This window comes from Ziziphus jujuba, chromosome 12 (genome assembly GCF_031755915.1).
Source record: "Ziziphus jujuba cultivar Dongzao chromosome 12, ASM3175591v1".
Taxonomy (NCBI): Eukaryota; Viridiplantae; Streptophyta; class Magnoliopsida; order Rosales; family Rhamnaceae; genus Ziziphus; species Ziziphus jujuba.
Window position 1 is genome coordinate 25,512,005 of NC_083390.1, and position 23,157 is coordinate 25,535,161.

At 33.4% G+C, this 23,157-nt stretch overlaps 4 protein-coding genes across 6 annotated transcripts; 3 read left to right on the forward strand and 1 right to left on the reverse strand.

Moving 5' to 3' along the window:
• Positions 1-5,384: 5,384 nt before the first annotated feature.
• On the forward strand, positions 5,385-8,772 carry LOC107429680 (B3 domain-containing transcription factor FUS3). The gene is made up of 6 exons (XM_016040409.4): positions 5,385-5,788; positions 7,213-7,302; positions 7,633-7,733; positions 7,821-7,867; positions 8,032-8,108; positions 8,280-8,772. The coding sequence occupies exons 1-6, from the start codon at positions 5,546-5,548 to the stop codon at positions 8,487-8,489; spliced, it is 768 nt and encodes a 255-aa protein (XP_015895895.3). The 5' UTR covers positions 5,385-5,545; the 3' UTR covers positions 8,490-8,772.
• Positions 8,773-13,311: 4,539 nt separating this feature from the next.
• On the reverse strand, positions 13,312-15,301 carry LOC107429694 (basic helix-loop-helix protein 80). The gene is made up of 7 exons (XM_016040429.4): positions 14,647-15,301; positions 14,324-14,539; positions 14,116-14,181; positions 13,917-13,985; positions 13,726-13,818; positions 13,507-13,644; positions 13,312-13,404 (listed from the first exon to the last, which is right to left on the reverse strand). The coding sequence occupies exons 1-7, from the start codon at positions 14,965-14,967 to the stop codon at positions 13,318-13,320; spliced, it is 990 nt and encodes a 329-aa protein (XP_015895915.3). The 5' UTR covers positions 14,968-15,301; the 3' UTR covers positions 13,312-13,317.
• Positions 15,302-16,096: 795 nt separating this feature from the next.
• LOC107429691 (uncharacterized) lies at positions 16,097-20,180 on the forward strand. Of its 3 annotated transcripts, XM_016040422.4 has the most exons (13): positions 16,101-16,338; positions 16,440-16,662; positions 16,880-16,977; positions 17,230-17,313; positions 17,437-17,570; positions 17,701-17,773; positions 17,867-17,912; positions 18,019-18,128; positions 18,208-18,315; positions 18,402-18,461; positions 18,606-18,667; positions 19,171-19,486; positions 19,736-20,180. In XM_016040422.4, exons 1-13 carry the CDS (start codon positions 16,261-16,263, stop codon positions 19,943-19,945), a joined length of 1,602 nt encoding a protein of 533 aa, XP_015895908.3. In that variant the 5' UTR covers positions 16,101-16,260; the 3' UTR covers positions 19,946-20,180. The 3 variants fall into 3 exon arrangements, with proteins under 3 accessions (XP_060669678.1, XP_015895908.3, XP_015895909.3); XM_060813695.1 differs by lacking the exon at positions 18,606-18,667 and having other exon boundaries at positions 16,097-16,338; positions 18,424-18,461; XM_016040423.4 differs by lacking the exons at positions 17,437-17,570; positions 17,701-17,773.
• A 307-nt stretch (positions 20,181-20,487) lies between these two features.
• LOC107429677 (acyl carrier protein 1, chloroplastic) lies at positions 20,488-22,237 on the forward strand. The gene is made up of 4 exons (XM_016040407.4): positions 20,488-20,723; positions 21,429-21,527; positions 21,635-21,757; positions 21,872-22,237. The coding sequence occupies exons 1-4, from the start codon at positions 20,652-20,654 to the stop codon at positions 22,001-22,003; spliced, it is 426 nt and encodes a 141-aa protein (XP_015895893.4). The 5' UTR covers positions 20,488-20,651; the 3' UTR covers positions 22,004-22,237.
• The last annotated feature ends 920 nt before the right edge of the window (positions 22,238-23,157 follow it).

Consider the following 23,157-nt stretch of genomic DNA (forward strand, 5'->3'; position numbering starts at 1 on the left):
CGTGGCAGCATATAAAAGTCAAACAAATGTAAGAGAAAGAATTTTTGTAGCTTGAACAAAATAGTAGGAATTCAGTAACGTTAGCATGCAACCATTCACATTTTGGTATTTCCCTCAAGAATCACACTAATTTTTATTCCATTATAAAATAATTTAAAAGCCATACAGGATCCTCAAAGAAGCTTATGTATAAATGCAATTGAGAAGCACAGTAGAAATTAGAGATGGTGATATGTTGTGCTCTAAAAATGAAGATTATATTGCACTTTAAATTGTGTACATCTATTTGGTCATTTCCATGAAAATAGGTGAAAACTCCTTTCTCTCAGAGAGAGAGAGAGAGAGGTGAAGCTATTCTTCAGTAAAAAGCACCAATAAGGTGCAATTATCTGATAAGAGCTTTTCTACTGTTTTAGTTGCATTTATTAATATCAACAGAAATAAATATTAGTTTAACGTAAGTAACAAAGAAATGTTTAAATAAGGATTCTAGCAGACTTAAAGTCAAATTACTTGGTACTCTCTTTTATGTGAATATTTAACATAAATGATACCATTCATAAAGCTATGAGTACATGAGAAAATTCTTAACTCTTCAAACAATTATAAAAAGGATATCCCATAACAACTTTGTGATAATTACCTGATGCTTGATACATCCCCTATCTTTCCAATTTAACCGAAGAGTTCCCAAACAACTTAACACCTGGCAACAATGGATATGTCCATTGCTGAATTATGTCCTTCCTAACAGTGTCATAACTGCGGAAATTGTCAAGTCTAGCCGCATAGCTTGAATGAATTTCATGTGTGAATATTTTGTAACCCATAATCTGAATGGATATACGGTTACCTTAGAACAATTCCAAAACTAAAATGAATATAAATGTTGACATGTCCAAGAGGACAAAATGCATATTCACTTGACAAAAGGTACTAAACTACATATCAACAAAAAATATAAGAAATTTCTACCATGAATAAATCTTTATCCATATGCATTCCTATCCAACATAACTAGACAAGTTTATGGACAGCTAAGCATAGTCATGAAATAATTCTGCTACATTCTAATCAAAGAGAGTTCCATTACATTTTAAAATATAGAGTTTCAATAATATATGCACAATTCATGTTGGTAGAGGCACAAGCATCATGTATGTGTATCTGTGCCTCCATTTATGTAATATAATATATAAGTATAAGTTGGAAATGTAAATCTAGCTGACAGTTTAAATTTTTTTTAACATAATAAATAGTTAATTTGAAATACATACATCATCAACAAGCAATCCCTTGACAAAATGGCGTCGTAGATGTTGGTGATCAAAATTGTTAGTAAAAAGGCTAAGAACCTTTGGGGAGCAGATGTCAATGTGGCAATCCTACAAATGAGAAACTTTGTAAGCATAGATTCAAGATTCAATCAAAATAAGAAATGACAAGCCCATGGAAAAAATATCCATGTCTATCATGCATACAAAGACCTTAACTCTAAAAGACATTTTGGTACATAAAACCATAGTAAAAGGAAGGAAGTGAACAAAAAAGAAATTTATATCTTCCAATAACAGCATAGGACCCTCATATGTCCCAACTCAATACAGCTTCCATTATTATATTCCAATGAACCTAATAATATACCTTATAGGTCCACCAATCAAATGGGCTTTAAAGAATAGATGGTAGTTTGTAGAACTATTGCTTATCACAAGGTACAGAAAATTAAAAGTAAAACAGCGGATATGACAAAATAGGAACCAGTATAAGACAGAGGTGCCAAAAACTAAACAGCTTGGTCATGAGTCATGACTACAAGAAAGAAAGTAGTGAAAAGGAAAATGAATAAACAATTAACTTAATATACAATCCAAATTGATGAAAAAGAAAAATTCCCCATTATTTGCATCATACTAGAAGGATAAAGAAATATTGTGTTTATCCGCTTAGAATTTCAACCACAACTTATAAATATAACATAAGCAGCTAAACTGAACAATGTACATCATGTACCAGTACCTTTTTTCATTCCACTCATATGTACTTATCAAAAATGGAAGGTGAAAAAATAATAATAATAATAATAATGGCAGAAAAAATAACTGAAGACTGAAAATTACCACATTTCCATACCATAGTAATAAGCAACCTAAAAACAACCAAATTACTTTTGATGGAGAGATTTGAGGAATTAACCTATTTGTCGTTGTGCAGAGATATCAAAGTATTTTCAACAAGCAACAACTTCTCTAGATATAGATCCTTTTGAATGGTCTACCTTGTCCTCATAATACAATAGATGCTTCGTATTTGGATCTACTGCCATAAACAGTTCACTGGTGCTAAGTCGAGAGTAAAGCACAATCTTAGAAGGCTTTACCGTTTAATCACCATTGTCATTATTGCATTACTATCCCTTTTTCTTCACTCCTTATGTTCTAGGAGGGTCTGTGTAAGTGACACGTTGCTTACAGTATTCCAAAGGGCCTGCATGGTAGCATTGGCTGTTTCCCTAGTATTCTGAAGAGAGAATATAATGAAAACAAAGCATTAGCTTGGTTAAGTCATATTTCAAAATCATTAGCATACTAGATATCAAACCAATTTTTTCTGATTATTTTTTAAGTCAAATTTCCTGTATTGTTGATCTAACCTAACCCTTGACATACTATCACTGATTTACTATATTAATAATTACTTTTTCATTGAACTTTAACATTATTAAAGGTATTCACCATCATTAACCATCTCAGACTTCCAATAAAACACTGAAATCCCAAAGGCAATCAAGTTGAACAAGCATACCTTAAAACGAACTCATAGGTCTAATCCTTTGGCTTTGCAGGCTGATTAAGATCATAAAAAACAACATTAACAATAAACTTTCCAAAACTAAAAGCATGCTTAACCAATCTAACTTTTGTTTAAACACTGAAGAAGATTCCTAGTGAAAAGCCTTGTTTTAGACCAAATTCAATATCATTAACTAAGAAAAATCAATATCTTTCGCTCAAAAATGCAACTTTAATATTTCAGAAAATTAACTTCGCTCCTCCTTTTTCCAAGATTTTCTCAGTGGCCAACAAAATTCTATAAATCAACAACAACAATTTAAAAAAAAAAAAAGGTGGAAAAATTACTTACACTTGGTAGGATTAGGCTCTCTCGAATACTTCAGCTAAAAATTTATCATAAAAACATACACAATCAAGAATTCATAAAACTTGATAAAACTGAAATGCTAAAGTTTTGCATTTTTAAAACAAATTTTCACTTTTTTTTTTTCCCTACCCAAGGTAAGAAAAGCAATAAAATTAAGAAAAAAAGATGAAAATATAGCAGAATTGAATCTAACCATGACTGATTCCTCCTGCTGCGGCTTCCAAAATAAACTTCCACCTGCCAAGTCCCAATGACAAAAGCCAAGGTAGGGTTCTGACTATAGGATTCTAATTGTATTTTTCTATTTTGAAGATTTCTTGAAAAACCCAACAAAAAGTACACCATTAAAAGCAGACCCAGAAGAAGAGGAAGAGGAAGGTTGTAGATCTGGTCATCGACCAGGTAGACGCTAAAGGGGGCGACTCCAAGGCTAAATCCTGGAAAAGTATGGCGGAGCTGATCGCTGAGCCTAGGATACTTCCTCCACTCATCTCTCCTCTCGAAGAACTCTTCGGTAGCTGCTTCGCCATTCTCTCCTACTTTCTCTTCCTCTTTTCTTCGTGCTCTCCATGTATATTTTTTCCTTTTGATATTTGAAAAGGGTGGTTTGGGAATATTAAAAAAACAGAGGGTAAAACAAAAAACCTCAAAAGAAGGTGGGTATATTTCATTAAAGGCTTTCAAACTGGGGTATCGGGCCAAATTCCTCTAAAATTTGTGATGCTAGTTTGGGCTTATTCGAAGGCTTGATTGTATTGGAATTTCCTAAGACTGATTCTAAATACACCACCAAATTTAACTACATGCAGATCCTTTAACGGCGTATTTAGAAACATCATAGTTCAATCAAGCTCTCCCATTTGGCTAACCAATTGTACTTACAATCTCCTTCCAACGAAGAATAAAAGGTGGTTTCCTATGGTCGTTTTTAATCCATCACTTGAACGAATGCCTGCGTTTTTGGTAAATTGAACGAATGCCTGCTTGGTTAATATCTTCATGATCTGATTTAATGGAAGCTTAATAGATCATTATTGTTATTCAAGAGAATCATCAAATTCTATCCATTAAAGAAGTAAATTTTGTTCTTTAGCAATTTATTACAGCTGTACTTATCCAATGGTCTTTCGTTTTACAATTGAGAGAAAACCAATTTAATTTGATTGTCTTTTGGTTAAATTTACAAAATTGATTTCTTTTTTTCCTGAAGTGTACATGTTGACTTTTAATAAGTAAATACGTGAGTGATTTGTAACATCTTGCATGATAAATATCTTTGGCGTGTCTGATACAAAGAAATGGTACTATTTTTAATGTAATATACATTGGTGCAATCAATCCCGGGTGGAGATCGAATTGATAATATTTTTAATACCAATGCGAGAAGAGAATCTATATATATATATATATATATATATCAGATTTTTAATATTAAGATTACTATCAGTATTTTATTTTTCAATTTTTATATTATAATTTAAAATTTAAAATTATATTTATTAATTAATAAATTTTAATACGTTAAAATTTTTTAATTTTGATATATCATCAACTTCATGTATATATATATATATAAATCATTTTTTATTTTACATTCTAAAAGAAAATTTGGAGCTGCTGTATACTGTACAAGTAGATATGTTGCACGAAACGGTGGGTTGGATTGGAAAACATTTGGTCGCGGGAGGAGTAGTAGTAGCGTAGTGGCCTTCCAAATAAAAGGGTTCCCGTGGAAACCACCTATAGTCCTGCATATCGATTTCGTGTCCAAAACTTGTAAGCAATGTATCAACACCTGGCTGGAGCTTACCCACATTCTCTAACTTTGTGTCCAACCCCTCCATTCATCTGTCTCCTACTTCCTCAAATACAAACCATTTCTGATAATAAAATCTAAAAACCCCCCAAATAATAATAATAATAATAATAACTTATTAATTCCCACAAAATGTATATATCCCTAAAAATTTATGTGAAAAAACTAGGAAGGCACAGCAAACAACCATAAACCTACAACGGAAAGAAATGAATGCATCTAGCTGGTTGCTTATTTATATTTATATGCGCTGAGGATGAGGATCAAGATGTAGAATCCCCATGTGGGTATTATTTTGGGGTTGTAGTGCACTCTTTCCATATATGTATATATACTGTCAAATCTACCCGTGGTGCTTTATAATTTGTTGATTGCCGAGCGTCACTCATTGAGACCCTCTTCTCGTACACTAAGCCTTTCACTCCCACGAAAAGACAAACCCACACCTTGCTTCCTTAGGACGCAATTTCCACACTCCCTCCCATACCCTATTCACAGAAACGGTCAGTGGCTCAGTCACAGAGACCCTCTACCCGGCCTGCCTGCCTGCCTGCCTTGTTGAACACAATGGCCAAGGAGGAGGACGTTGGTTCAGCTTTGGCTTTGAAGGGAAACACTACCAGTACTACTAGTACCAAGACTGCTGACCAACACAAACAGTTGGATGGTCAACCAGTTTCAGTTTCGAAGCCTAGAGAAAGTAGCAGGCGAAGAAAGCGATACTCCAGAAATCCACGAAATAAACCACTGCTTTTCCAGTCTCGTCCTCCACGTGTCCCAATCCTCCCTCCTCCACCACCTCCTCCTAGAGTGAGTAATTCACCTTATTAATTTTCCTCTTATGTTATAATTTTTATATGTATATATTTGTGTTTTTGCTTCGTATATATCGATCGTTTTTCTGTGTGTCTACGTTTGCTTTAAGAGCTTATTTTAATATAGATTATTTGTGACCGTTTATGCCATTTTTTTCTTTTTATTTTTATTTTTTGTTATACAGGTTTTGTAAGAAGTTTATTAGTGTCTGTTAACGAAGCTGACTGGGGTTTTTGGTTGAATCTGAAATTAGTTGCGCAACGAGTGAATGGTTTTATAATTGTAGAACTCTTAAAACTAAGATGCAATAATTCCAGTATAAGAAAGGGTAAAATCATGAAAAACATTATTAAGTACTTGAAGGTTGTAGATTTTTCTTCTTCCAAACCTGTGACTTTTATTAATTTTATCAATATTTTTTTTACCTTGTTCTGCTATTATTTATTTATGTACTTCAATTCTTTTCTTAATTAAAATAATTCCAGGAAGGGGTTCATTTATGGGGCATATATAGGAAGATATATACAGGAATATAGGGATTTTTATTTTTATTTTTTTTAAGATCAAAGGCTGATATGTTTTTAAATGAAAAGTCAAGACTACTTGAATTTTTTTTTAATTTTTTTTTTCCTCTTTAAGAGACGCTTTTGGCCTCGTAATGGCAAATTTAAAGTTAGTGCTTGTATATCGGATCTCTATTTTAGATTTACAAAAACTACCATATTCCAAAAATACCCAATAATTAGCATATCTGAATCCTTTGCTTTCAAACTAAACCGCGTTTAACAATTCATAATCTATGAGGAACACAACTCACATATAAAACCTAAATGGCATGCAGTTCAGTAATATGTAAATATAGTTATATTATATGCAAGAATGTTTAACATTTACCAAATTCTTTCAAAGTTGAATGAAAAATTACTTAATATGCATATTTCTCGCTTTGGCAATCCGCCTAATTGCCCCTACTTAAGCATAATTTTGATATCTTAATTTGAAGTATGTGTAATATAGTTTTAAGTAGTTACGGTTATTGGTTTATATATTTTTAGGAGTTATGGTTTATGTATATATAGTTGAGTTCAACAATTGCTAGTAATGATTATGTGCTCCAAATTCCTTTCATCTGCAGCTTTTTCTATGTTTATATGTGATGTTTCAATTTACAATGGAAACTTAACAATTTTTTTTTTAATATGCATAATTTTTAGGAATTATTAGAAACTTGTATCAGTTAAACAGACTATATTTGCTCGCAATCAATTATTCACTAATCAAAATTGATAAATATATAATAAAATAGTCCTCCAGGCAGAAAATTCTTGTTAGAGGACATGGGTAAATAAGTTTCTTTATCTTTTAACATGTTGATCATAAGTTATAATTAATATTATGCATATTCTTATTTTTTGCAGGTTTTCAATCAGCTATCAATGAGATTTCTATTTGAAAAGCGATTACAAAAGAGCGATGTTAGCCCAGCTGGGCGCATTGTGATACATAAGGTTTGTTATACACATATATAAATATGTATATCATATTTGTATGATATAAATATGTGCAAGTTTTAAATTTACATATACATATTAGATAATATATTAGTTGATATCTTTTTGAAATAATATATTATTTAATATGGACAAGTTGAAAATTTATAGATATTTACGTTATAAAAAAATTATATATATGTTCTAATATTAAAGTACACTAGCTATATATATATTTTAATGCTTATTTTTGCCTCCTGTTTATTATTACTATTATTTTTTTCCTTCATTGATAACAATTAATATTTAAAGAAAATTAAGAGTTCGACCATTTTATATGTATTTTAGAAAGATGCAGAAATGTATTTGCCAGCCTTGGAAGCCAAAGACGGCTTCTGGATGCACTTGGACGACATGGATTTTATGCAAGTCTGGAGTATTAAGTTCAGGTTTGAATTATTGCTAACTTATTATTATTATTATTTGGTGAATTATTGCTAACTTAACTGTGACGCACTCAAAATCTCCTTTGATAGGTATTGGCCCAATAACACAAGCCGAATGTATGTTTTCGAAAATACGAGTGAGCCCAAACTTTTCTCTACCTTTCCAACAGTCACAATCAATTAGCACCTATATTTATTTATTTGCTATATATATTTTTTCTTTTTATTTTCTATTAATTTGTTTACATATTCATGATGTCGTTTTCTTTAATCAGTATTCTTCATATCCTTTGCTTTTTAGGAGACTTCATTGCTGGACATGGATTAGCTTATGGCGACTTCATCATGGTTTTCAAAGACGAAGAGACTGGATCCTATGTGAGTATATATAACATACCATGTACTTCATACATCATGTGTGTGTGTGTGTGTATCCATATATGTTAAGAGCAATAATATCTATGTGTGTGTGTGTGTTTTTTTTTCCTGAATAATTAATTAATAAAAGTAATTTGATTATATGTATATTTATATATATATATATATTAGCTGATCCGTGCTAAAAGGTCGGTGGTTCCGGATAACAACACGGTTGTTTGTACTCCAGCAGTGGAAGAATTATTTTGCACGCGCACGCAGCTTTATTATGGCGGTACCAGTTACAAGCATGACACTTCTCACATGTATCACCCTCCTGCTTTCACACTCCATGACACATCACCAAGCTTTGAATCCATCAACTTTACTCTTTTTGGATGAATATCTATCTATCTATCTATATATATATATATATATAAGGAGAGAGATTAAAAAAAAACAGAAAAAAAGAAGAAAAAGAAAAGAAAACTATATACATGTGTATCACTTTCCCGTACTAGTATTTGAAAGTTGTTACATATATGGCTATGTTTTCTGCTCTTTTCTCCATAAATAAAATAATGCTTTATGCTTCTGGCTTTGCCTCAGAGGGTAATGCATATATATATGTAAAGGGCCTTTTCATAGCCCTTATAATTAGTTGGAGTTCCGGTTAATGCTTTTATACAGGTGTCATCGCACGCTTTGTTACGTTTTCTATTGGCAGGTGAGGTAGACCGTCTAGCTGATGATCATGAGTGGGTAAAAGTACAGCCGGTAAAAGTATTTTGGTTTATAGCCAGTCAGAAATAAGTTGAATCCCCGGTACAAAACAATGAACCATATACATATAATTGTACTTTAACTCATAGCTTCTTTAATACTTGTCATCCTATCCCTTTTGTCTCATATATATTATACGTGAGCGCAACAACGGAGAAAACACTCATATATATCTATATATATATATATATATATGTATGTATGTATAGACAGATATTGAAAATTCTACTACCAACATGTGGTTAGGCTCTTCTCGGGATAAATCTTGGACAAAATTCACGGCCTATATAGATATAGATATGGAGATAGGTAATAAGGCTAGAGTCTTTTAAATACCGATCGAAAACACTGAAGGAAGAAGTATAAACAAGCCAAGAAACAGATCTATTACCTAAAAAAAGTAAAGAAACAGATCAAACAAAGCATCTGTACCATATGTATCCATATATAGACGTCCACTAAAAAACAATGTTGTTATATAGCTTTTTGAAAGAATAATAATTCAATATTATATCAGTACTAGATTTTCAATATATCTTATTCAAAACTTAATAATTTTTAAATAAAAAAGTACAAATGTAAAGATCCAATTAAACTGAAAAAAAGATCAAATTTAGATATTAACACACTGTTAATTTTACTACAATCATAGTTTATATATAGGTTAATTGCAACTTGATATGCTTAACTTCTAATATTTTGCAATTTAGATTCTCAACTTTCAAAATTAAAAACTTGAGTTTTTAAATTTTTAAATTTGTTACAGATTGATTTAATCCCCAATTTTTACCAAACAAATTGACAATGGTTTCATCCACAACTTGGAGTAAAGTTGTAAAGAAAGAGATTAGAGTATTAGTCAATGTGAAGAAAGCAAAAATTGTACCAATTTATTTGGTCAAAACTGAAATTTTGTCTAATTTGCAATAAATTAAAAAATTAAAAATCTATATTGTTATTTTTGTAAAATTGTACAAATAAAGGGTATTAAATTGTAATTAATCATTATATATATATATATATATCTGTATAAGAACGCACGGTAAGAATATATCAGCTCCTGTTTGCAAGAAAAAAAAAATTAATAAATGAAAAACCTGCTTCTAAGTCGTCAAAATATATATATATATATATATATCACGGCTTCTAAAATTAAAAAAATCAAGACATATATATATATATATATATATATATATTTGCTTTCAAGTTCTTACACAAATAATTTCTTCGTTTGCAATAGTGGCCTAGATATCGATATGGTTCATCTTTCTATGGGCTCTACCGTGCAATAATCGTAAGGGAGTGATTGATATTGGGCATCATGTGGAGTAGTACTGCATTATTGTAATTGGGTGCATATGGGAAAGCTTCGTCCTAAAAACCAATGTTTTTAAGCCGCCCGTCACTGTCTAATTTACCAGATTTTTGTAGGTGACAAACTGGTCAACGAAGAGCATGTTCATGAACCATGACCACGAAATGTGCTTTGCTAGGTGCCCAACTTTTGGGTCCTCGTCATTCATGTAAAATAATGTATATATATAATACAATGTATGTCCATGCACATTTTACACGTAATACGTATAACATTATGTGGGGATATATATATATATATATATATGCATCATTATCATAGGATGCTGGAAAAATGGGCAATACCTTTTAGGCATAATGAATTTCTCAATACATTCAAAAAACAAACTGCAAAGAAAAAAAGTAAGATGAACATGAACAAGAAAGTACATGTACGATTGAGAAACACATTTGAATGATTATCAAAAGAGAAATTTATGTAAAATGTTTGATCATGGCGTATTTCATAAAGGTACGCATAAGCAGTGAGCGTTTTCATAAATTTAAAAAAAAAAAAAAGAATAAATAAAGGTACGCATAATGTGTTCAAATTATTGATTTAAAAAAAAAAAAAAAAAAGGTTCCAGACGACAATATTTTGTAACTCTAGATAGAAATCTGTAGCACTTCGCATGTTTATCATAACTTAAAGAGTCGGATCATCTAAATATCAAAAAGCTTTAATCTTAGCTCAATATTATTTTTGAAACTTGGATATCATTTATCAAGACAAGAAAGAATGATGTCTCTCTTTTTTGCTCAAAGAAAGATTGATGTCTCTCGGTGGATAAATTAATGTCCATTGGTACTTTGGCTTTTTATTTATTTGAGAAAAAGGAAAAGTTTAATAATTTTGTTTATATATATATATGTTTTATTTTATTTTATTTTTTTTCATTCTTTGGGTAATAATTTATTTTTTAAATTTTTTTTTCATGTTAATAGTAATGAAGAAAGATTAATAGTACCGTCGATGGAAGAAGAATCTTGACAGATCTTGTACTTGGATGATCTTCATCCAAAAAAAAAAAAAAAAAAAAAAACAAAAAGATTGATGATGGGTCTGATTGCCGTACGGGAGATACCATTCAATTAGTGGGGAGGGGTTCAGTTCGAAGAAAAAAATACGCCTTTTGATAGTATAAGCCACAAGGGTTATCAACTCTTCATGTTTGCCCCTTTTATCTTTTGATATTTACAATTTTGACCTGGTTCTATACTAGCCATGGTTAAATTTTCCTTTGGGACTTAATTTATTAGCAAAAGTATTCCCCCTTTGCGAATTATATATAAAATAATATCAATAACAAAGAATATGATAGAATACTGCCAAACATTACCTTATAATTAACAAGCATATGCATTTGTCATATATACTGGGAATAAGGGAAAAAAGAACGGGAAAAGAATATTGAAAATTTATATGGTAGCTCTCCTAGTTTATGCGAAAGACATCCGTCACTTGTTCAAAGGCTTTTGAGGCAATATGTTTTAGCCAAAAAAACAGAAAAAAAGACTTTTGAGGCAATATGTATATCCAGCTAGGCGCCGCAGTTGCCCTGTATATCGACTGAGTATGTCCTGAATTTTAAAAAGGGAGTGCCCAATGTCTCAAGAAAGGGACTGTACGAATATTGAAACCATAAAATACTTTGCAAAATAGCACAACGTAGATTGCAATTGATAGATAGATTACAATTGATACAATTGTCCCCGCGGAGCAACTCAATGATAGAGCTGGTGTTTTTTGAAACAATATTGAGGGTTTTAATCTTTCCTAGTATCAAATGTCGTTTAATTAGATTTGTGTTGCACTATAAGTTGTACAGAATAGCAGGATTATCAAGCTCTCCAAGTCCTAGTTTGGAGCATGAGATCATTGACTTTCACTGATAATTGGACATGCACTTTTTGCTGGAGGAAGAAAATTTTGTTTACAAACTACAAACCACAAGCTAGCCTCTCCTCCTCCTTGAAGGTAGCAAAAGAAAGTGGAGAGACTTCACGTTGAAAACATGTGACCAGTCTTGGGTTAATGTTATACATTGTCAGCCTTATCACAAATGGTTTGTCTGCAAGAGTAGCAATGGAGTCTTTGGAATTATATGCATCTATATATCATTCTCTCTCTCTCTCTCTCTCTCTCTCTCTCTCTCTGGTGTCCTTTTGTCACATTCATGGACAATAACCTCCAATATTTGACACCAATTATATATATCCCAAAGATGCTGATTGGACATGGAAAAAAAAGAAAAGAGAAGAGAATGGACCTGACAGTTTTCCATTCTACTGATTGCAACACCCACTTTTTCTACAACCAGAGAGTGTTCCTCTGCTGGCAAATTATTAGCTATTCCCACTGCTCTCTTGTGCTGTGCCTGTCTCATCTCCCAGGGTCCAGACACTCTTTTCTTGCACCAAATCAACAAAGCATTACCCTTTTTGAATATACCGCTTTTTCTTGCTGTACACTGCTTTAGCTTTTCTTATTTTTAATTTCATTATCAGATTTTTAAGCATATTATAATTTCGAGATGAATATAATATATATATATATAGTAGACAGGAAATTAGATGATGGAGGCAGACTGCAATACAAAGGACAATAAGCATGGAAATCTCATTATAAAGTTCTTAGTGGAAAAGCAGATTAGGACTAAGCCAGCAAATATGGTGGCCTTAAAATGATAATACATAATATAACGCAGAAAAATAAGTGATGGTGGATACTTCAAACTTGTACTTCTAATTACCAATTGTAAACCAAGTGGTCAGGATTCATGCACATCATGTGGCCACTCATCCTCTGTAACCGACGCAAAAGAGTTTCCTACAACATTATGTTATTTCCGGGACTTCATCAGATCAGCCTTTTCTTTAGATCAGCCTTTTCTTTTGTTCTTGTTAATGTTATTTGCTCAATTTTTTTTTATTTATTTTCTTTTTTCCATTCTGCAAGAATTAGAATACAATATTATAAGTTCAATCATAAAACAAAAAAAACAAAACAGAACTAAATATGCAAGAGTAGAGTAGTTATAAGTTAATTCCTTAGTTAATTTGGCTTATAATTTGCAAAGTAACTTACTCATGACTAGAAACTGCACAAGTTATCGAATCCACACTGGCTGATAATGTTCTCACTATGGTCGTCCAACCCAAAAAATAGATTTCCATCATCCTGATAGTTAATGAATAATTATCAAGTTAATTCGAGGCTAATTAATTTCCTTTTTCTAAATAAATTCAAACTTGTGATGATTGAAAAAGTGTCAAATACTACCTGAGAGACCACCGTAGGTCTCTGATCCTCCGAGACTACTAAGGAGACAGAAGTAGGTGCATTGTCAGCAAAACACCTGAACTGGGTAGAGCTAGATTCTTGCAAACCGCATAATGGAGGTTCTAAGCAACACTGTCCCTGCAGGGACATTTTATATATTCAACTAAACTTAATTAAGGGGTTAATTAGATGATTAAACTTTAAGGGTGGCAAAGGTACCTGATCATCTGTAAGCGTGCCTGTAATTAGCGGGTCCAGTTTAAAGTCGTGACTTAACATAGGATCTACAGAAGCAAGCTTGGCTGCAAGGCACTGATACATATGGATTCAAATTAGAGTGGTTAATAAACAAATGACAAAGCTAAAGAAGGAAATCTACTTTTAATCTGCCTTAAATTTGAAATTATTACCTCTACTTGTTTCTGTAGTGATTGAACATAATTGATTATTTCATCCAGTATATGAGCCTTCCCAGTTATCTATGAGTATATATATAGATAATTACCAAGTCAATAATATATAGTTAAATATCGTTGAAGATGGTCTAAGATATCAAATGGACTGATAGTTAAGCCAAAGTTAAGCTCATCAAATACATATTAATTTAACCTTGTCACAGCCAGGAACAAGTGACTGCAAAAGCTTCATTCTCACACTGATTTTCTCTCTTCTTGCCTGAACCCATTAGGGAAAAAAAAAAAAAAAAAAAGCAGTGACAGAGATTTTAATTATAGTGAGAGGAAGGGATTTGAATCTATTTAGATTATGAGCAAAAGTGATTTGGTTTTTGAAAACAGAGATGATGAATAGTACGTACCCTCTCAGCAAGACTGTGACTGTCTGTTGCTTGACCCCGCCGTGCTCTCACACGAACAAAACCTGTTGGAGCCTCTTGAATTCGATCATCATCAGCAGCAGCACCTTCGTTTTGTTTTTTCTTAGCTTCATTGGTGGTTTTGAGCTTCCTCATCCCCTCTGTTGTGGACCCACTTTTCCTGCTGCTTTGTTTCTTGCGTTTGCCCTCCCTGTCTTCCTATAAACCAGAATGAAAGCTGATGACTAATATGGTTGCAGCAATACGATATATAAAGAAGAAGAAGAAATTTCAAAATGACTGAGAATGAATGAATGAGTGTGTACCTGATGAGAAACCATTTTAATTTTCTTCCTCCTCTTATGACGGTCCAGTGATGAGCTATAAAAATGATGATGATCACGAGCCTCAGTATGAAGCAGCATTGGAGATGAATGACCTGAATTGATCTGTTTTGAGGTGTGGGAAATAGAACTGAAAGGGACAAGACCAAGTGTTTCGAGATGAGGGCCGGTAGTTTCATGAGTTTGGAGATGCAAGGAAATCCCCTGAAGATATTCATGTGAGAAATTTGGTGGGGGATTTGGGGTGTTGGTGGTGGTGGTGGAGAAGACGACGACCCTTTGTTTCTCCAACGAGCTAGACATGGTTATTGGACACGGAAAACGATTCAAGAACAGAAAGGAAGATACTGGTAAAAGCCTGACATTTTATTTGAGGACTTGTAAAAGTAAATGGGGTCTCACTTTCAGGTCTGATAATATACTGAATGAATATGATGATGATATACATTATAAGGCAATGTGGCTCAGAGAGCTGGACGGACTGACCCAGATTGGTAAATTACAATTACTAAGTCTGGCTTGCCTTCGACCAGTTTTCCTAACTATCCAACTAAATTAAGCATCATACCAATTACCACCAACACACCCTAATCAATCAATTCTTTCTTTCTTCTTCAATGTTGTTTCTGTCCATTTCCAGTACAAATTCACTCACTTCTATGTTTATGCTAGAGCCGTTGGATGATTATAATTATTTATTATTTTATTTTTCAAATTCAATGTACTTTATACCCACCCTTTCCTTTTGCAATCTAATTTAACCACACACAAGTGGTCAAATACCTTTTCCTTCTTCTTTTCAGGTGGACCTCTATTAAATATGATGGAAGGGAGAATTTATAATAAGAGATAATGTCTTCTTCAATGTTTCTTTCCATTTCTAATGTAACTCACTTTTTTTTCCCTTATACTTTATACTCATCTTTTCCCTTTTTTTTTTTTTGGTTCCTTCTTCTTCTTCTTCTACTTTACATGGATAGTTCTCTGTTAAAGCCATATCTAGCATAGCTTTTGTCTTTTGCTTCTACTAATGCTTTTGTTCCCTCTTTTGCTTCTCTAGGAATGCTTTTTAATCTTTATTGATTTTGTTTTGTTTTTTTTTTTTTTTTGAGAGATTTAAAGTACTTCCAAAAATTACAAAAGTAGCTTTGGGCTTTTTGAAAAGCTATGCTAAATGGAGCCTAAGTGTGATGAAGGGGAGAATTTAAAATAATAATAACATTTATTAAATTCCAAAAAAAAAAAAAAAAAGGTCAAATGGTATTTTGAATTTTTGGCAATCAAAATTGAAATGGTGTGTATAGAGCTTTAATTCTTCAAACAGAGCCACCTACAAATATTTGTTAGTTATATCTTGGGCCCAACCATAATGGGCCAATTTAAAGAGTCAAAAAAAAAAAAAAAACTGACCCATTAACAACAACGTAGGTTCCGTTATCCTTTTGGTCCTTCAATTCTGTTCCTCTTGTAGAGCAGGAAGGCAGGACACTTGGTCTGCATTTTCTTGCCACTTGAAAAATTTCAGCTCCTCCTCGATTTCTCTCCTTTACTAGAAAGATCGGCGGAATGATATGGTAAAGTGGCCACTGGTTCTTAATGATGGTTTCTGCATTTGGACTCGCATGGCGGAGCCACGTCATTCTTCGCCGTCCTCTAATTTACTGTGTTCCGAAGGTTTTTTATTTTATTTTTAAATTTAAATTTGTCTGCTTTTCTTCTTCTTTTCCTATTGCCTTTTCGCAGCAACAGAAAACGACGTCTTGATATCTCTGCAGGTGCAGTACAGCAGTTCTGTTGTGGCGGTTGGCTCAGTTGCGGAGCCAGTAACCGTTATGGTGAAAGATGAGAAAGATGAGGTTGCAGTTAGGCGGAGAAGTAGAGTTGGTAAAGATAACAAACAACCTGAATGGAAGAAGTTCAGTTCTAAGGAACTCGGAATTAAGATGTCCTTGATTTCGAAGCCTACGCGGTTGGTTCTGAGTCGCCTCAGGAAGAAAGGTTTATAAAGTTTTCATCTTTGACTTTGAGTTTGTTTTTGCCATTGATATTTGGAAGATTTTTCATTTTTTATTTTTATTTTTATTTACTTTGATATATATATATATATGTGTGTGTGTGTGTGTGTGTGTGTGTGTGTGTGTGCGCGTGCGTGCGTGTATGTATACACACACATATATATATATATTCCTTTTCGCTGCGTGATTTTACATTGTAGGATATGAAGTATATCTTGTTGGAGGCTGTGTGCGTGATCTTATCCTGAAGAAAACTCCCAAAGATTTTGACATTATAACTTCAGCAGAACTTAAGGAGGTCATTTTTCTATTTGATGTCATTATAACTTCCATGCCCATTTTTAAAGTTTTTGACTTTGGATTATTTGGTCATTTAATCAATTGCTATATATTGTTTTTGGTTTGGTATTTTGTAAAAATTGGAGCATTTTAAGTTGTTTTTACTTTTCATGGCACTGGGATCAGTATGATAATATGGCTTCAGTTGTTTCATATCAAGTTCTTCATTTCTATGTTATTCACTAAGGTCTAATTGCTTAATAATTTGCAGATAAAGCAAACGTTTATCCACTGTGAAATTGTTGGAAAAAGATTTCCCATTTGTCATGTTCATGTTAACGATACCATTGTGGAGGTTTGTTTACTAAATTCTCTTTTTTTATTATTTTAATCTCTGGGAAATGTGTATTCTAAATTTTGTCTTGTCATTTTTCTGAACTTTCTTGCCTTAAATTAATTAGATTGTTTCATGCAATAGGTTTCGAGCTTTAGCACTTGCAATAGCAAGTCTGTTAAGAAGTTCGATAATAATTTCAGTAAACATCCTGGATGTAGTAGAGATGATTATATTCGTTGGAGAAATTGTATACAACGGGACTTCACCATTAATGGGTTAAGCACTGCAGACTTTAGTTGAACCTTTGGTCTTCTTATATAATGGCATTTTTGTTTACTAACAATACGTAACCACTTGTAAATGACACTGCATTTTACATTTTTCTAACAGTATCCTTCTTTGCAGGTTGATGTTTGATCCATATACAAAGATAGTTTACGACTATATGGGGGGGATGGAAGATATTAGAAAAGCTAAAGTGTGCATGTATTTCATTATGGTTTCAGTTCTAAAGTTGTAAGCCATGTACCGTAATTTTGGGCAATTCTTATTTTATTTCTTTTTTATGTAGATGCATACTGTGAAACCTGCAAATCTTTCTTTTGTTGAGGACCGTGGTGAGTACCTGTTGGCAGTTTTTTTTTTCCTTCGTAGTTTGACAAGCATATTGATGTGTTATCAACTCAGTGACGGCATCTTTGTCTGTGAGTTCTGGTTTTACAGCTCGCATTTTACGTGCTGTTAGAATTGCTGCCCGCTTGGGATTTCGTTTCAGTAGAGATATAGCTCTTTCTGTAAGAGAATTGTCTGGCTCTGTGTTGAGACTTGACAAGGTATTGCAAACTACAGTCCCTGTCCTATGGTTTTATAATCACTTTTCGTTTATCGTCTCCATGTTTAAAAATGTTGTAGGGAAGAATTCTCATGGAAATGAATTATATGCTGGCATTTGGGTCTGCAGAGGCTTCTTTGAGGTTATTATGGAGGTTTGGGCTCCTTGAAATACTTCTTCCCATCCAGGTATTCAGTTTTTCAGTCAACATTTGTAATTAGTTTTCCATTCATGGTTTTCTCTTGAAAATTCTGTATTTAGTTGCATCACACAGGCATCATATTTTGTTTCCCAAGGGTTTCGAAGACGTGATGAGAGATCTAACATGCTTCTCGTAAGTACTACTTGTTGTTTTGGTAGCATCTTTTTTCATGCAGTGGATCTTTTTCCTATGCACAATCTTTTTGAATGTTTCTACTGGGTATCAATTGACATTGATGTTGCTGAGTGGCTGTGTTTTGGTTCTGTTCCTCTGCAGTCCTTGTTTACCAACCTTGATAAACTTGTGGCACCTAATCTACCATGTCATAGTAGTTTATGGTAAGTGCTAAGCAGTATCAAACATTTTATGTTTGTTAAGCGATTTTGAGGTCTTTGAAAATCGTCTTGCTATATAAAAGTGCATACTGATACTGAATCTGATGTAGTTATATTGCTTACGAGCATATGTGTGTAGTAGCATTTTGAAAGTGGTGTATTCCACCATTTGAGCATGAAGGATAAATTAGTTGAAGACTTTCTTTCATAGTTGAGTGAATTTATCTTTTGTGATCGATGTATCTACATTGGGATTCAATTCATTTATCTATTTGTATTGTTTTTGTTTTCTTCCCAGGAGCCTTGTAATCTTTTTGAAATTTCATTGGGTTTAGGCAGGTTATAAAAGATGGTATTGTCCTAGATATTATGAAACAGTGAGTGGCGTTTGATTGGTGAATCCTGTAAAAGAGATTATAACAACTTGGGTGGATAAAAACTCACTTGTATTGGTTTATGGCTGTTTAGCTTCAACTAGCAATCTAATCATGGGATTACAATGGCAGGATTGCCATCTTGGCTTTTCATAAAGCTCTAGCTGACCAGCCTCGGGATCCATTGGTTGTAGCTGCATTTAGCCTTGCAGTCCATAGTGGCGGATCATTATTGGAAGCTGTACAAATTTCAATGAACATCACACGACCACATGACTCAAGGTTTCATGAGTTATTAGAATATGGGGATGTGCTCTCACAAGATGCTTTGATTGATCAAGTTGTGGATCTTGCTGCATCAGCCAAAGCTGCATTGTGCAAGATGACAGATCGTTACTATGTTTCCCAAGCAATGATCAAATACCCAAAAGCGCCACGCTCAGACCTTGTGAGGCTCAACCTTCTAGTTAAACTTTCCTGTTTAGCCCAGGAAACTGAGAAATAAGTTAAAAGAGTTCCTGACTTAGCAAAAATAAATAAATAAATAAATAAATGAGTCCCTGAAGTATTTTATGAGTCTTGCTTGATCACATCAATTATCATTTTTGCATGTTATTATGCGTCAGTCTTTGTTCCGGTGCTTCCACTAATCATTGTTATTCCAAATTGTTTTCTTAATTTCTCTACTTTGCTGCAGGTTTTTATTTCACTGGCATTATCGTTGAGGGTGTGCAAGATTTTCGAATGCATCGGAAGAGGAATGGGGAAGGAAACTGTGCCAAGAAGAGGAGAAAAGATCAATTATGAGTCATTGGCATTGGGCAACTTGCCGGAGGTTCGACATACGTTTGCAAGGATTGTATTTGATACTGTGTACCCGCCCAATCTGAAAAGAGACAGCACTTGAAACTAAATGATAATTTCTTCTTATTGGCCTTACGGTTCTTTTCCTTTGTACTCAATGAAGAAAAATAAATAATACAATAAAATTGAAAAAAAAAAAAAAAAAAAAGCGTTTGTACCGTGGTGTGGCTGATGTTTCCCGACCATGGAAATTGAGGGGCTACCAAAATTAGTGACACTTGTTTGTTGGGAGTTGGGACTTTGTCCCTTTTTAAGCTTTTAATATTCTGCTACTAAAATTTCTACCTTTTGAGCGTGAAATGGTTAATTACTGGTAGAATGAAGAAAACATTCACCATATCAGATAATCTAACTCAATTACCATATATATATAAAAGACTGGCCTTAAAAGAATTTACTCTGGACAATCAAAAGAAGGTCAAGTTTTTCTTTTCTTTTTGTAAAATCATATCGTGTGGATCATCTGAGCTGGTAGCACATGCAATCAAATTCCTTGCAGCAAATTGCAATGCCCTGAGTCACGTGCAACGATTGCGAGTAGCTAGCTAATGGTTTCAAAAGCAATTTGTCGGAGTATCTGTCTTGCTTTCGCTTTACATATAAATACTTACAAGATTACCGCTTATCCGCGTTCACTAACAGCTTTCCTCTCTCCCACTTTTTTCTTGTCTACACAATTATCCATTTCTTTTGTTCCTTTAAGCCCAGTACAACCTCACGTTTCCATATCCATCTCCCTAACTCCATTAATGTCGACGGTCTCAGCTACTTCTGCTACCTGCACTTCTCCTCTGAGGCTCTCCTCCTTTCTCACCAAACAGGTACTTTCTCACTTTCGAAATGAATTTGGTTTTAACAATTACTATTAAGATTTTGCTTTTGTTTCTTCCTGCAGTCTCCGCCTTCGTTTGAAACACTTTTTTTTTTTTTTGCTTGGTAGATAGATTTGGTGTTAATTCCTTGTGACCCTGGTAGTATATCCATGCGGCTTGTCGTATAGGTCTTTTCTTTCAAGGCCTTCATGGTGATATTAAGAGGGTTAAGATTTATGTATTTATTCTGTTTCTATGGTATACGGATACTGATGTGAACTTAAGCGGATGTGTAATTAAGAGGGTTAAGATTTATGTTTTATTTTTGTTTCCTTTGAGGCATTTTATAAAAGCTTTATTAAGTAAAATTTTAATGTTTTCTCTGCCAAGTACTTAAAAAATGCCAATACTAAGAAGTACTTGCTAGAGCATCTGCGTTAAGAAGTACTTGCTAGAGCATCTGCGTTAGGCGGGGACACGTTTGTTCTTCCAAGTTTTGAAAATTAGAACTCCAAAAACTGAGTATAAAATTGAGGGAACAGGGAATAAAGCTTAAGTCTCTTTGGGATAAGTAGAGAATTCAAATACTTAAAAGAAATCAACTGAGTGGGACTTTTACTTCTCTATATATATGTATTCATGTTAAGTCAATTAGTAACTTCAACTACAGAACTTCAGTGATTTAATTCATATCGACTTGCTAATTCCATTCAGGGGGCTGGAAACACTTCTAGTTTGAAGATGGTTAGTGTTGGTTGGGAAAAAAAAGGCTTTCCTTCTCTGAGGACCTCTCGGTTCCAGGTCTCCTGTGGGGTATATTCCCTTTCTCACTTGGGTTATTGCCATATTTTGATATAGAAGAAAATGTCAATGCACAGTTGCTAACCGCGTTTGTTGTAAATCCATGACTCTGGCTGCAGGCCAAGCCTGAGACTGTGCAAAAAGTTTGTGATATAGTGAGGAAACAATTGGCATTGCCTGATGAGACTGACCTTACTCCAGAGTCCAAGTTTTCTGCCCTTGGTGCTGATTCACTTGATACAGTACGCCTCACCAACTGCTTTTTACTTAGAATTCAAGCTTTCCCGTTGTGGTAACAGTCAGTCACAATATTATCATATAGCATTCTAACAATTTATCCATATTGTAAAATGTAGGTGGAAATAGTAATGAGTTTGGAGGAAGAATTTGGGATAAGTGTAGAAGAGGAAAGCTCTCAGAACATAACAACAGTTCAAGAAGCAGCTGATTTAATAGAGAAGCTTGTGCAAAGCAAGCCTGCAGCGTAGGTGTAGAGCCGAGAAAGTACAAGTTTTGAGCTTAGGGGCAATTATGTTGAGTTTGGTCCAATTTAAATTCCCTTGTAATATTTGATTTGAATTCATTTTCAATTCTTAAGTTTCTTTGTGATTGAAAATTGACATGGTAAGTGTGTAAGCTTGTCTTGGACATTGTCTATTTTCTCTTTCTTTTTTATATGTATTAATTTGCTTTGGTACGAAATGATAACCATTTGGCCCACATATGCTTGGAAAATGCAAACCATAACATTTTGGCTTTTCTTCATGAAAAGCAGGCCTGAAATGGCTCAACATTGCAGGCCAGCCTGAGCAACCAACAATGGAATTTTAGTCACTAATATGAGTAATTAGTGACTTGTGGCGCAATATTTTACATGTTACTCTCGGTTTGATGGGAGTCATGGCTTTGTGGTTAGGTGAAGCATTGAAGCTTTGGTTTTGTCTTTTATTTATTTATTCCTTTTATGGTTGAAGTTTTCGTATTGGCTACCACTCACTGGGCATCAACCTAACTCCGCTCAACTTTGACTCCTCAATGAAGATGTTAACGGAAATGTAGTACAATTAAATATCTTTTTAAGTAAATAAAACACAAAGTTCAAGTCTCTTTAGCTTTGCGTCCTTTTCCCCAGAGAAATAATGGGCTAGACCACTCACTTTTACTTGTTAAAGAACACTTCATTTTAAACTTTAAATCTCCAAATCTCAAACTAATTTCATAAAAATGGTTTATAAGAAATATTTTGTATAAATTTTGACAATAATTACCATAATTTAATTTTTTTGGTGGCCAAAAAAATTTTTTTTTTTGGTGGCCTTTTTGTATATCTCATTGCAAGTTTTTTTTTTTTTTTTTTTGGCTGAAGATGAATAATCCTTTCTTACTCAAGCTTCGTTTGGAAATTTCATTTTAATTTGGTTATTTTATGCGTAGAAATATTAAGATGCACAATGCTCAAACTCATGAATTTTTTTGAGAGAACGTTTTCATAATGCTTGCAAAGTGAGATATTCCTTGAGGATATATCTTGAATTGTTTTTTTTTTTTTTTTTTAAATATTAATATCTTCATGAATTGTTATAGGATAATGAAGACATATTATAATATATCATACAAGGGGCTTTTTAAGCCTTTACAGGTA